Source organism: Gracilinanus agilis, chromosome 4 (genome assembly GCF_016433145.1).
Source record: "Gracilinanus agilis isolate LMUSP501 chromosome 4, AgileGrace, whole genome shotgun sequence".
Lineage (NCBI taxonomy): Eukaryota > Metazoa > Chordata > Mammalia > Didelphimorphia > Didelphidae > Gracilinanus > Gracilinanus agilis.
Genome location: NC_058133.1, coordinates 312,873,182 through 312,886,936, shown reverse-complemented (window position 1 = coordinate 312,886,936; position 13,755 = coordinate 312,873,182). Strand labels below are relative to the sequence as shown.

Genomic DNA, 13,755 nt, shown 5'->3' with positions numbered 1-13,755 from the left:
GCTTGGTTTGCTGTTGGCCTTCATATGGAAAGAAGACCAAAATGACTTCACTATGTTGGTGTGTTGATCATGGCTAATCAGACCAATAGGAGTTCAGAAGACAATACCACAGATCAGGCACAAATAGCAGGGTGAATATTTGGGGTGGATGTAAAATAGTAAAATTTAAATGGTAAAAGGGTATGGGTGATGACTTTTAACTCTTGCATAAAATGGATTTAAGCAAGGCAGAGTCTCTCTTAGTAACCAGCCTTACTTTCACTTCCAGAGTCATCCAAGTCCAGGGGCAAGACAAAAAATCAGGAAGACTAGCGTTAATTCAGGAGGCAGTGGGTGATCTTGGCATCTTCAATGTCTAGCCAAGCTCTTAAGCACCCCACAGCACCTGGTTCTGCTGCCTCTGTGGTCCTTTGGAACAAATGGTTCACATCCTTCCATTCAACATGGGAAGTCTTCATGTGGTTTTGGTAGACATTCCACTAAATGGCTATTAAGTTTGAGACCTGTTGGGTTCCCCTCAACCTAGGGTAACCCATCTTGTGAGATGGTTTTACTGGGGTGTGACTGCTCTGTATACTGTATAAAATCTTAGAAGAAAATGTATGTTTTGTAATCTATAATGTAAAGTTTAAATTCTTTTGAGAATAATTTTACAATACCACAGCTTCTTAGAACTACAAATGAGAACTGGGTGCCAGGGGGACACCAAAGGAGCAAAGAAGTCCTGGAAAAACAAACAAAAAAAAGACTCAGCAAGCCCTCACACCAGAGGTAGAAGACTTTCCTGAAGACCCCATATCCCTCAGCAAATACAATTACCAGGAAGAATTTCAAAATAGACTTCTGACCAGTTGGTGGGTAAATTATGGTTAATTTAAAACATAGAGTTTTGCTGTAAAATTAAAAATATTTTCATGCCTACAGGGAGAAGCGACTTTGGACAAATCATTGGATCTCTTTAGTTTTTGGTTTCCTTATTTGTAAAATGAAGGATTTGAACTAGATCAAGAGTTTTTAACCTGGGATCCACGGATTTCTAAAAAATGTTTTGAAAATTATATTTCAATGTAATTAATTTCTTTGGTTAACAAATGCTTTCATGACTATCAAAGATTTAGGGAATTGATTCTTTTTATTGGGGGTGGAGGAAGAGCTGTGATATTATCTGTATGGAGACTCCTTTCTATGAATACAGATTGATTATTCTTCTGTAATTTAATTATAGTCATAGAGACTTGGCTCTGAGAAAGTGTCACTTGTCCATGGTCACACAGAAAGACCTAAATCCAAGTTATCCTCATTCCAAGGTTTGCCCTTTTCACTGCATTGCAGAGCCTGTCATTAGTTGAATCAACTACCAGACAGTATTCTTTAAGACTGTATCTATGTGATCAGCCATGATGACCAGGAAGGGAGTCCTGAGCTTGGCAGATTTTTTAAACTCAAGATTTCTGAGCTGCTATGGACTAAAGCCATCAAACATCCACACTAAGTTCAACATTATTAAAGTGAGCCCTGGGGTAGGGATAGGGCAGTAGGTTACTTAAAGAAGAATGAGTCATCCAGATTAGAAATGGGATAGGTCAAAGCTCTCTTGCCAACTACCGTGAGATTGGAGTTAGAGAGACCAAGTCCTCAAAACAAAAATTGAGTTCCTGTGTAGTTAGATGGGAATAACCACTGAATTTGACCAACCATCCAGTCAACTCAGCAGAAAAGCCTTGTCAAACTGGTTGTAGATATATCTTTAAATGCTTCCATGAAAAAAAAGCAAACCAATATTGACCCTTAAATGATAGCAAAGAAGGCAACTAGATTTCAACAGTCACCTAAATCGGTTGTGATATTCCTGATTTATTTGTTCTTGAGAAAAAAAGACAATTCCATTGTCATACATGAATTTTAGAAATGCTCATTGAAGTGCACACAATTATATTAAATAAATTAAGTTACTCTTAAGAGAACACAAGCATGTTATTTAAGGCGAAAATACCAACTTTTGTGAGATAAATTAATGTGAATGACCCTTTCTTGTTCCTGTGAAATGAAAGGAAGGCTTAAGGGTAAACCCATTAGTTTAGCTGCCCTCTGTCCCATTCTCATGATAAGTAATAGTTCTTTCTCACTAACTAACCAGAGAATTGGGCTTTCTTGGCCCAACTTCTCCTTTCTGTTCACTTCCTCCTATCAGCAGACCTCTGTAGGAGTCAAAGGGAAATGAGGAAGGCACCTTAAAACACAAGCAAAAACAAAGCCTCAAAAGCTGGACGAAGTTTGTTTGAATAATATTTGAAATTTGCCAATTGGGCTAGATGGACAAAGATGTAGAATTCTGGTGAGAGATGGGAAATGTCTGAAAATCTTGGTCAACTACACAAAAGTAGTGTTTATGATCAGATATTATCATGCCCAAATAGACATATAGAAGAAGGTAGGAAAATTCAAATTCAGAAAAAGTCAAATGGTAACTCAGTGCTTGGCTAATTGTGCTTCAAGACCCCCTGTGGAATTTCCTAACTGAAATTTGTCCCAGTATAAATCTAGGACCAGCATCCATTTCCCATAGGATCTGTGGACAGCTATACATCATACACATTCCTACAGGATGCATGTACTTTCACATAATAAATCTATCATGTAATATCCAATAATTCTTGTGTAAAAAAGAAAGATGGAGGCAGCGGTGATCACATATTCAAAGTAAACAGTTCAAGTTCTTCACAATACAGTTTACAGAGCTTAGCTATGATTAAGACTGCTGGACAGGTGATTTTTTTTTTCTTTTCTTAAAATGAATTTTAAATTCTAACCAGGTCTGGCCTTAGGGTTAAACTCACAGGTATGTACAGATTAGAGGCCAGATGTGCCTGCACACCTTGCTTGGGAGCTATGCACACCTGTGGTCAAACTGTGCCAAACCTGAGGTTTAGGTAGGTATCCCCATACATTCAGAATTCTTGCTGCCAGTGGGGACTTGATCCAGGACAGATGGTCCAGAAATCAGTGTTACCTGAAAGCTGTGTCTCCTTTCCCCCCCCGCTTCTATCCATGAATATTTGTTAATAATTCCATTAATATTGAGAGCCCACTAAAAGCACGGTATATGTGAGGTGTTAAGGTAGGGCCGAGGTCTGGTTTGGCTGGAGCCTGGTGAAGGCTGAATGAGGATTTGGAAGTGAAATTGGGGCAGGAGGTCTATGAATAGCTCCTGAAAGTGAAAAATGTAGATCTAAGTGAGAGGAAGAGCTATAGAGGCTAGATAAGAAAGCCTAACTAATTGCTAGAAACTCACAAGTGGAGGAAGATAGTTGGTTATAAGGGATCCAAGAATTTTTATGGAAAAAACATCTTACACACAGATTGAGGACAATCCACTTATGTCCTTCTCCCACTGCTGGTCAGAGGCGGTGGCTGCCATATATAATGACTGTTTCAGGGAAGCATTGATCGATGAAATTGACTCTACTACCTGGAAAGGCCAAAGGACAACCTTTCTCGGAGTGCAGTTGTGGCTGGAAGGAGACTTAGCCTGGCTACTTTGGAAGCATTTGGGGTTACTGTCAGCAATCCCCCTTTTCCTTGTCCTTTGTATTGGTCTGGGATTCCTCCTGGTACTCTGGGTAGCCTACTCTACTGGTTTCCTACAGGCAATCAGTGTATTTACTGTCTGGGACTGAGAAAGGACTGCTTTTGTTCTGATAAAACGGCTTTCTCCTCTTTACTTTCCCTTTAGACTCTTTGCTAGGTTTCTGTTGCATTTATGCATTCTGATTCTCAGACCCTTCTAGTCCTGGCAGATTTTGATCCAAAGCTCCCAGGTTCTGGGTGGCATTCCCGCATATTATACAAACTTTTTCTTAGTGTATAAAAACATGGAGGCAGCTTACATTTCGCCAGTTATGTGGAGAATATATCCCCAAATTTCTCTCTGGCCATTACAGATGGGTAACTTATAATATTCAACAATGAAGTTTCACAAATGATCATACTTTTTTCTTTGAAAAGGGAATGGTTTGAACCCCAAGTGGTGGTTTCCTTTTCATCCCTACTGTCTGGGAGATCAAGGCTGGTGGATTGCTGCAGTGCTTTAAGCCAATTGGATGCCCCAACTATGTCAGGCACCAATATGGTGAGCCCTTGACCAGTGGGGGCCCATCAGTCTGCCTAAGGTTAGACAACCAGATCTTTATGGAACAATGGAGTATATAAAAACTTCTGTGTCAATAAATATTGACATTGGGTCCTTTGATGGCTGCTGAACTTCTCTAGCTTGGATGAGATAGGGAAACCCATTCCTCCCTTAAAAAAGGTAGGTGGGAAAGTGGTTTCCATGTTGAATCCATCAAATATTGGAGAAATAGAAGAATTCTCAAACAACACTGCTGTTTCATCTTTTTTGATCTACTCCTGCTATATATTTTTCCTCAGTTTGTTTTGTTAGGTTCATTCCTTTTGGTCTTTTCTTTTTTCTGAGGGTAAGCCACTCTTTTCCTCTTTCCTGGTTGTTTCTTTTCATTTCATTCACCACTTGTCTTACTTCAGGCCCATCCAAATCCTCTTTCTTCCTTGTGTGTGTGTGTGTTTTACCACTATGCCAACCATATGGGGAAGAAATAGCCTTCTGGGAAAAGGAGGAACAATTAGGATCTATATCCCTTTTCCTTAAAGGCTCTATTGTTAGACCTTAGTCTCAGAAGAGTTTAAAAGCAGCATTGGCATAACTTGGTAGGAGGCTGTGCCCCAGTAGGAGGCTGTGCCTCCATGACTGAAATAACTGGACCATACAGCGATCAGACCATCTTTGACCATCTTTCTTGTCAGTCTCGGTTATCCCCTGGCTGAGTGGACTTATTGGGCAGAAGCCAGTTGTTGATATTGCCCCAAGCTTGGCATCAACCATTTTAGTTGGCCACAGTCCATTCTATTCAACTGGCCAGGAAGAGCTTTCTCTAAACCTGACATTTCCAACCACTGAGGCAGTTTGTTTGCTTTCCCCACTGGCTCTGAACTTCATCATTTATAAATTTCATAGAAAAAGAATGTTCTTAGTGCAAAGAACAACCTGAAAGTGGTGGGTAAAGTCATTTGCCCCAATACGGTCACCCCAAAATGACAGAAATCAACATTCTAAACTACATTAAGGAATAAATAATGGCCTAGGAATGACCTCAAAGTCTGTCTTGCAACTGGTAGCCATTTCTAATATTCCTACATAAGCTTTTCCTGGTACCCTGCCAGAAGCTGGAGATAGTCCTTTGGGTTATAAACATACACGATGGCCCAGTTTTGAAAATAACATTATTGTATTTAACCATGAAGCAAAAGTACCTTAAATTTGAAGACGTTTACTTCCATACTTTCAAAATACAATATCAATTTTTGTAAATAGTCAAATTTTTGCTTTTTTTTTTTTTTCCATCTAGCCCATAGTATTAGCTACGTAGATTTCCCTCCCCCCCTCAGATTTTAACCTCTGGTACCTTATTATTAAATGAATGGGTTAATGTAGGTGTACCTTGGAATTTCAGCCATCTCTGAAACATGCATTTTCATGCAATTAGAAGATAATGGGCTCTTAAACTGCCTTTCTTATTCTTCCTGATTCTCATTATTTCATCTTTTTAAAAAGGGCTTTCAAAATAGTTCATGCAATGATATGTATGGCTAAAGGAAGTGCTAAGCCTAAAAAGAAAATCAAGAAATTATTTAAGTTTGACGTGAGGCAAGCTGAGTACATCTGGACTTTCCCCTGCCTTACAAATGCTCTGAGATGATCTTGACATTCCAGTCCTTAGAGAGTCAGAAGGGAAAGCTGTTTCCTTGGCAGGCTGAGAAATGCTATCGAAAGTCTCAGTTTCTGTCTCTTCGAGGCCCACTTCTTCATCAGTTATAAATAAAGTGGACTCTCTCCATTTGGGATAAAACTCTTGGCTGCCTCTGGAGCCCCCCGAGTCACTCCCCGAAAGCTGCACATTCAGTTCCTCCGTCGATCTGATGAGGTTCTGTACAGATAATGATTTGCCCAAATCCTTCTGCACCGAGGGGCGAACCGACAGCAGGGTCTCTCCTCCCATGTCAAAGCTTTTTCTCAGGGCGCGATCCTTGGTTGGATTGGCCTGGGTAGACGGAACGCTTTCCTTGGAGGCAACGAGGCAGGCAGTGACATCAGAAATGCTCTCCTGCATGGTGGCAGGGTTCATCTGTAGGGGCTCAGGTTTGGGGATGTGTTTAATGGCGGGGAGAGGGGGGATCTGTAAGGTGGTTGGGGCCACCGGCTTGGTCACCTGGTGTATTTGGTTTGTAATGTTGTTGGTGACCACCATGGCCGGTCCATCGCTTTGACTCATTGGCACCGGGGTTGCTTGGCTATGCATAGTTGGGCTGAGAGCATAGAAAGTCTGAGTGCTGAACTCATTTGGTGTAAGAATAAACTGCAGGCCTCGGGAGATGTTGGCACTGGCCGACCTCGATAAGCAGCCGCTGTTTTGTGCAGAACTGGGCAGGTCTTTGCTGTCCACAGGACTTTGATAATCGGATGTTTGTTCACATTCAAAAGGTGGAATTTGAAATGAAGCCAAAGTCAGGGCTGATGCTGAGCCTTTCCTTAGGACCTGTTGATATATGTCTAGTAGGCAGTCCAGTTTTGATTCTATAGACTGTACCTAAAAGTGGGGAAAAGGGTACATGTGAGTAGAGCATGCCACTGTAGGATCACAGATTTTAGGATGAGAAAGATCCTTGTGGATCACCTAATCTAATCTAATCCTCTCATTTTATAGTTGAGGAAATTAAAACCAAGAGATAGACCAGGAGTGTCAAGTCTGGAGCTGACTCAAGAATTGCATTTGGAAAAATTTATTTAATTAATTAATTTAGAATATTTTCCCATGGTTACATGATTCATATTCTTTCCCTCCCCTCATCCCACCCTCCCCACTCCCCCCACAGCCAACGAGCAATTCCGCTGGGTTTTACATGTGCCATTGATCAAGACCTATTTCTTTAGGGTGATTGCTTAGTGATTCAAGAATTTTAAAAAATAGTTTTTTATAATATTATTATAACATATGATAAGTTCTCCTATTGGTGCCTATAAAGCAGTGGTTCCCAAACTTTTTTGGCCTACCTCCCCCTTTCCAGAAAAAATATTACTTAGCACCCCTGTCACATACGATCACTGCCCCCTTACAGTTATTCACCTCCCCCAAATGCACCTGTGGCCATCACCGCCTCCCTGGATCGCTGCAGCACCCACCAGGGGGCGGTGGTGCCCACTTTGGGAATCACTGCCATAAACATTAAATAGAATTACAAGCAGATATTATAACTGAACTTAGAAAAAAATTTATTTTCAGTTCCAAATTTTCTCCTTTCCTTCTTTCCTCCCCTATTCATCAAGAAGGCAAGAAAAACAGTCTCTTACAAAATGTAGTCATGCAAAACAAATGTCTATATTAGACATGCCCCCCCCCCAAAAAAAAAAAGAAAAAGAAAAAGGAAAAAATATGTTTCAATTTGCATTCTAAGTCCATTTGACTTAGCATGGTTAGTCATTTGAGTCCTTTGGAATTGTAGTTGGTCATTGAGTTGATCAGAGCTCCTAAATCAAAGTTGATTTTTTTGATATTCTTATTATTGTATAAATTGTTGTTTCTGCTCTTCACTTTGCATCAGTACATATAAGTCTTCAACAAAATTTTCATCCTACTATCTTTAATATGTACAAATGCACCGAGCCAATTGACATAACTTGGTCCTTCAAGGCATTCTTAAATTCTGGTCCTTCTATTGTTAAGCAGCTTGGACAATTGTCACACATGGGGTAACTCTGAAAAATCCAGGATTAAAACCCAGTTCCACTGATTCTCAGCTCAGAATTTGACCTACTGAATTTCCAATTCAATTCAATGGGCATTTATTAAACACTTACTGTGTTGTCTGGTACTGTTCTAGATTCTGGCGATAAAAGCAAAATAGAAAACAGAACAGTCTCTGCCCTCAAAGAGCTTTTATTTTCTAGGATGTTTTTCCTAGAAATGTAGAAACTGATAGAGAAGTTTAACTCTTGTATTTGATACTTTCTGGCTGTGTGATTGCAGGCAAGTCTCTTAACTTCTCTCATGTAATAGTCTTCCTCATATGTAAAATATAATTAATGATATTTGTAGTACTTATCTTGCAAGGTGGTTGTGTGGCTCATATGAAATTATACATGCAAGTTGCTTTGAAAATTGAAAAGAACTCTAGAAATGCCAATTATTGCTACTGTCCACCTTAATTTGACATTTCTTACTCTCTGGCATCCAGTATATTCTTTTTTTTTTTTATTTTAAAGGAAAATGGGGTTAAGTGACTCCCAGAATCACACAGTTTCTAAGTAGCTGAGATCAGATTTGAATTCATGAAGATACATTTTCCTGATTCCAAGCCTGGACATCTATCCACTTGCACTATCGATACCCCTCAGATGTTCTTAGTCAATGTTTATTAAGTTAAAAGGTACTTAATTTTAGAATTGTCCCATAGAATAGCTCCTTGAGGGCATAGACTCATTAGAAAAATATCCAAGTTATATGAAAAATGTTGACAAAATGCCAACCTTCTAGAATTCAAAATTAAAAGGAATATATAGCAATATGCAAAATGAGAAATGAAGGACAATTATCTGGTGTAAAGGAAAGGATGCTGGACCTAAGCTCTGGAGGGCTCATTTCAGATACTGGTCTCTCATTTAAAAGCTGAATGACATTTGGCAAGTCACTTAATGTATTTGAGTTCTAGTTTACCTGTTTGTGAAATGGGGATAATAACATGTTCAGTATTTACCTTATACTACTGCTATAGGGAAGGCATTTTAAAAAAATCTTAAATCACTCTTCAAAGGTGAGTTATTAATTGTTATTATTATTCAGCCAATTCTACTTTGTTAAAAAAACCAACAACCTTACTATCTGTGTTAGAATCGATATTAAGTATCTGTTCCAAGGCAGAAGATCAATAAAAACTAGGCAATGGAGCAGGAGTAGGAAGTGTCTGAGGCCACATTTGAATTGAGGACCTCCCATCTCTAGGCCTGGCTCTCAATCCACTGAGCCACCTGCATATTTAATATAAACCTAACTATTTAATATATATATTTAATATACACTCATATTTAACATACATATTTAATAAATACATGTATTTCATTTACATATTTACTATTCATATACAAATTAAATATATTCTGATATATTTAATATATATTTCAGGCTAAATTATATTGGTTGGGAGGCTTGGATTATGCATTTTTGTTTTACATACACTGACCAACCCTGATAATTTTTCTACTAGCTGTGGATTTATAATGAAAAGAAATTTTCCTTTATTAAAAAATATAATGATAAATTGAACCAAGCTAGTAGAAACTGAAACAGAAGAAAGCAGGCCTTTGCCTTTCAAAAATGAAAATCTAGGAGGCAGCTGGGTAGCTCAGTGGATTGAGAGCCAGGCCTAGAGACGGGAGGTCCTAGGTTCAAATCTGGCCTCAGACACTTCCCAGCTGTGTGATCCTGGGCAAGTCACTTGACCCCCCATTGCCCACCCTTACCATTCTTTTACCAAGGAGCCAATACACAGAAGTTAAGGGATTAAAAAAAAAAAAAAAGAAAAGCTACTTGTTTCTAGCTCAAGTAATTTTAACCATTGCAGTGAACTTTTTTTAAATTTAATTTAATTTTTTTTTTTTATTTTAAACCCTTAACTTCTGTGTATTTACTTATAGGTGGAAGAGTGGTAAGGGTAGGCAATGGGGGTCAAGTGACTTGCCCAGGGTCACACAGCTGGGAAGTGTCTGAGGCCGGGTTTGAACCTAGGACCTCCCGTCTCTAGGCCTGGCTCTCAATCCGCTGAGCTACCCAGCTGCCCCAGCAGTGAACTTTTATATTCTTCATTTGTCCATATCCTAGAAAAAGTACTGTACATACTTATATGTTTTTCCATTCTATTCCTGCTGAGTTTTATTTTTCCCTCTGCATATGGATTATCTGAAATATATTTGACTTATGGTCAAGCCAGATAGCTAAGACAAGAGGAAGGCCAAGAGCTTCCAGATTGACCTAAAACATACCTGTTTCTCAACCTTGACCACACGGCCTAGCATGCTGAGGTCATCTGCCGTTTCGAGCTCTGCAGTGTTTTTCTCTCGACTCTTCTTATCTGATGTGATTTGCCCTTTTCCAAGAATTTGATCAACTCTATCAGAGAACAAAATCAAAATGAGTATATAGCTCTTAACTGAAGAAGCCTTGACATAGTTGGTGGGTGAAATGATTTGTTCTTTTAAAAATTTTCATTTTTATTATTTTTATTTTAATAACAAATTTCCACTTAAGTTTTCTGAAATTATATGATCCAAATTGTCTCCCTCTCTTCTTCCCCTCCTCTACCCATTCCCAGAGTTGGCAAACAAATCAATCTGGGTTATGCATGTATTATCACGTAAAACATCTCTATATTTTTCATTTTTGTAAGTGAATAATCTTATAAAACCAAAACCCCAAAATATATACCCAAATAAAGAAGTGATAAATCACATGCTTTCATCTGCATTCTTACTCCAACAGTTCTTCCTCTGGAGGTGTATAGATAGCATTTTTGGTCATAAGTCTCTCAGAACAAAATCTAACACATTGGATCGGCCCACAATATTTCAGTCACTGTGTACAATGTTCTCCTGTTTCTGCCTATTTCACTCTGCATCAGTTCATAAAGGTCTTTCCAGCTCTTTCTGAAATCATTCTGTTCATCATTCCTTACAGCACAATAGTATTTCATCACCATCATATACCACAGTTTGTTCAGCCATCCCCCAAACGAGGGATATCCCTTTAGTTTCTAATTCTTTGCCACCACAAAAAGAGCAGTTATAATTTTTTTTTTTTTGCCAAACAAATCCTTTCCCATCTTTTTATCCCTTTGGGATACAAACCCATTAGTGGTATTATTGGATCAAAAGGTATGCATTCTTTTATTGCCCTTTAGGCATAATTCTAAATTGCCCTCAAGAATGGTTGGATCAGTTCACAAATACACCAGCAATGCATTAGTGTCCCCATTTTCCCACATTACTTCCAACATTTATCAATTTCCTTTACTGTGAGAGTGGCTAATCTGATAAATGTGAGGTCTTTATTGACTGTGCCACTTAGCTCCCTCTAGTATGTTCTTATTGACTGTTTTTTTGGGTTAAAAGGAACTTAATCCTAGGTGAATTTTATTTATGTTAGAAATAACAACTTGCTTCTAAATTAATTATTGGTTGGAACTGAATTGCTTGGACAATTATCTCAACTTTCTATTTCATGAAATTAAATGAAAGCTATATCTATCCAAAGCCAAGTTATTTGGTCTGCAAGATGGTAAGTTCCTCCATGCAATCAATCAAACAATCAATCAATCAATCAATAAATTGCACTTATTATGAATTAAGCACTAGTGGGCACAGGAATTGTCTCATTCACTTTTGTCTCCATAACTTTTAGTTTAGAATTTTAAATAATATCTCCTACACAGGAAGAGGCAAATATTATTTGAATAACTGAATGAATACAGAGAATTAACCAATTCATACTTATTAACAGTATATTATGTGGGGGCAGTTAGGTGGCCCAGTGGATTGAGATCCAGGCCTAGAGATGGGAGATTCTAAGTTCAAATCTGGCCTCAGACACTTCCCATCTATGTGACCCTAGAAGAGTCACTTGACCCCCATTACCTAGCCCTTGTAACCAATACACAGTATTGATTAAGACTGAAGGTAAGAGGTTTTTTTTTTTTTTTAAAGAGTATATTATGTGTCTAGTATTGTGCAGTTTTTATGTTTGTGTGTGTAGGGAATTATGCAAGAAATACAAGGTGTCCCCAGAATTTTAGTTCAGTTTTCTGTTATTAAAAGCTTAAAACCGCACTAAGGAATTTTGAGACACTGTGTAAGAGTTGGTCCCTGTTTGTAGGAGTTCTGATCAGAAAAGTCCATCAGTCTGAATGCTTGGCCTCGTTTCAGCAAAACTGAGATGTTTAAGGCTTTGAATGAGCTGATTAGATGTTTTGGTATAAAGTAAACAGGGTCAAAACGTCCTTGACATTTACATGGATAAATTTATTTCAACCAATTAGTGAAGCATTTCTTACTTTTACTCAGAACCCAGCATTTCTGGCAATCTAGAAACTGAAGGTTTTGTCTTCAAATTAGTTTATATTGTATGCTCTTTGAGAGGACAAACTCTTTTTTTCCTTTTTGTATTTGTATCCCCAGAGCTTGGCACCATATCTGGCACATAATAAATGTTTATTGACTACTAAATCATTAGGGAAAACAAGATCAATAGACAAGAGCCACCACATAAGATGCTGCAATGAAAGGATGAATTCTGTAGTACAGAGAAATTTTGAAGTAGTTCTAGGAAGGGAAAGTTCAATATTGGCTGTTGTAGGAGGGTGTGAGACTTGAGGAAGCTCTTAAAAGACAGTTAGAATTTGTAGAGTTGAGTGGAATGGGAAGACTGATTTAGACGTGTAGGAAAACCAGAAATAAGGGATTTTTGTTAAAAAAAAAACAACCTCCAACTTTTTTGAACAAAGAGATCACTGTAGATTCCATTAGATCTCTCATTAAAGGTTCAACAAGATCAATTTGATAATAATTTTTTTGAGATGTAATAAGAGTTCTACGTGAATGGAAGCCTTATTTAATGTTTCAGAACAGGGATTATTTTTCATTCTGCCTTTATATTTCGAGATTCCAGCACATAGTAGATGTGTGATCAGTGCTTGCTAACTGGATGACTAAATCCCCTCAAGAAACTTGTTACTTCATTTAAATGTATTAAAAAAAAACCAAACAACTTCTAAGTCATTGATATTTTGTTGTGGGATTGACACGACCCAGGCTCCTTGAAAGATAGTTGTATAATCAAAGCAAAAGTTGAGGTTATTTAGGGTTTTAATAGGATGGCTGATGGGCTAGTAATTTGGTCTGAGAATAAATCTCAGGGCAAGAGCATGTGTGTATTCTGACTACAAAAAGAATCCATGACTTACCGTGTTTGAAGACTTTTGATTCTACAAAGCATATCCAGATGCCCAGCAGAATACTGTTCAATGACATCTTTCACATCATAGGGACGTAATGTCTCTTTAAACTTCCTTTTTGCGACATGAAACTTCATAATTCTGCAAAAGAAATATATTTTCAATGACTCTCAATTCTCTTGGTCAAAGAAATGACTGAAGTTGATGGAAAAAGTGGACATAACTGCAATACTTCTGTGGATATTCCCTCCAACCACCAAGACATCCACGACCTTCTATAAATTTGCCACAAGAGGTCCTCAAAGTGCTAGGGATTTCCCCCAAATGATCTAGACACGATTAAAAAAATGAAAGAGATTGTTTATTTTAATTTTTTATGATATCATTTCTAAAAAATGAATTTTTATTCATATCTTTTCTTTTTCGTCACCTACATTTTCCTGATGTAACTCTCCTCCAATTCTTCCTAGGAAGCTATCTCTTATAACAAAGAAAAAAATCAATGAAAATAGAAATAGTTCATCTTAACTAACCAACTTTGCATAAATAGTCTGACATTATATGTAGTGTTCCAAACTACAAAGTAGTTGGGGATGGGGGAAGGAGGGAATGGCATACTTTCTTACATCTCTTCTTTGGGGCCAATTTTGGTCATTAAAATTTCTATTTCTTTCTTTTTTTTTC

At 38.0% G+C, this 13,755-nt stretch overlaps 1 protein-coding gene across 5 annotated transcripts in view; it reads right to left on the bottom strand.

Moving 5' to 3' along the window:
• Positions 1-5,080: 5,080 nt before the first annotated feature.
• The window catches only part of KCNQ5 (potassium voltage-gated channel subfamily Q member 5), a 705,402-nt gene continuing 696,727 nt past the window's right edge, over positions 5,081-13,755 (bottom strand). For all 5 annotated transcript variants that reach the window (XM_044676058.1, XM_044676060.1, XM_044676062.1 and 2 more), the window contains 3 exons: positions 13,081-13,212; positions 10,109-10,235; positions 5,081-6,662 (listed from right to left, as the gene is read on the bottom strand). In XM_044676058.1, coding sequence (XP_044531993.1) covers positions 5,703-6,662; positions 10,109-10,235; positions 13,081-13,212 — 1,219 coding nt within the window. In that variant the 3' untranslated portion in view covers positions 5,081-5,702. The remainder of the gene's footprint in view (positions 6,663-10,108; positions 10,236-13,080; positions 13,213-13,755) is intronic.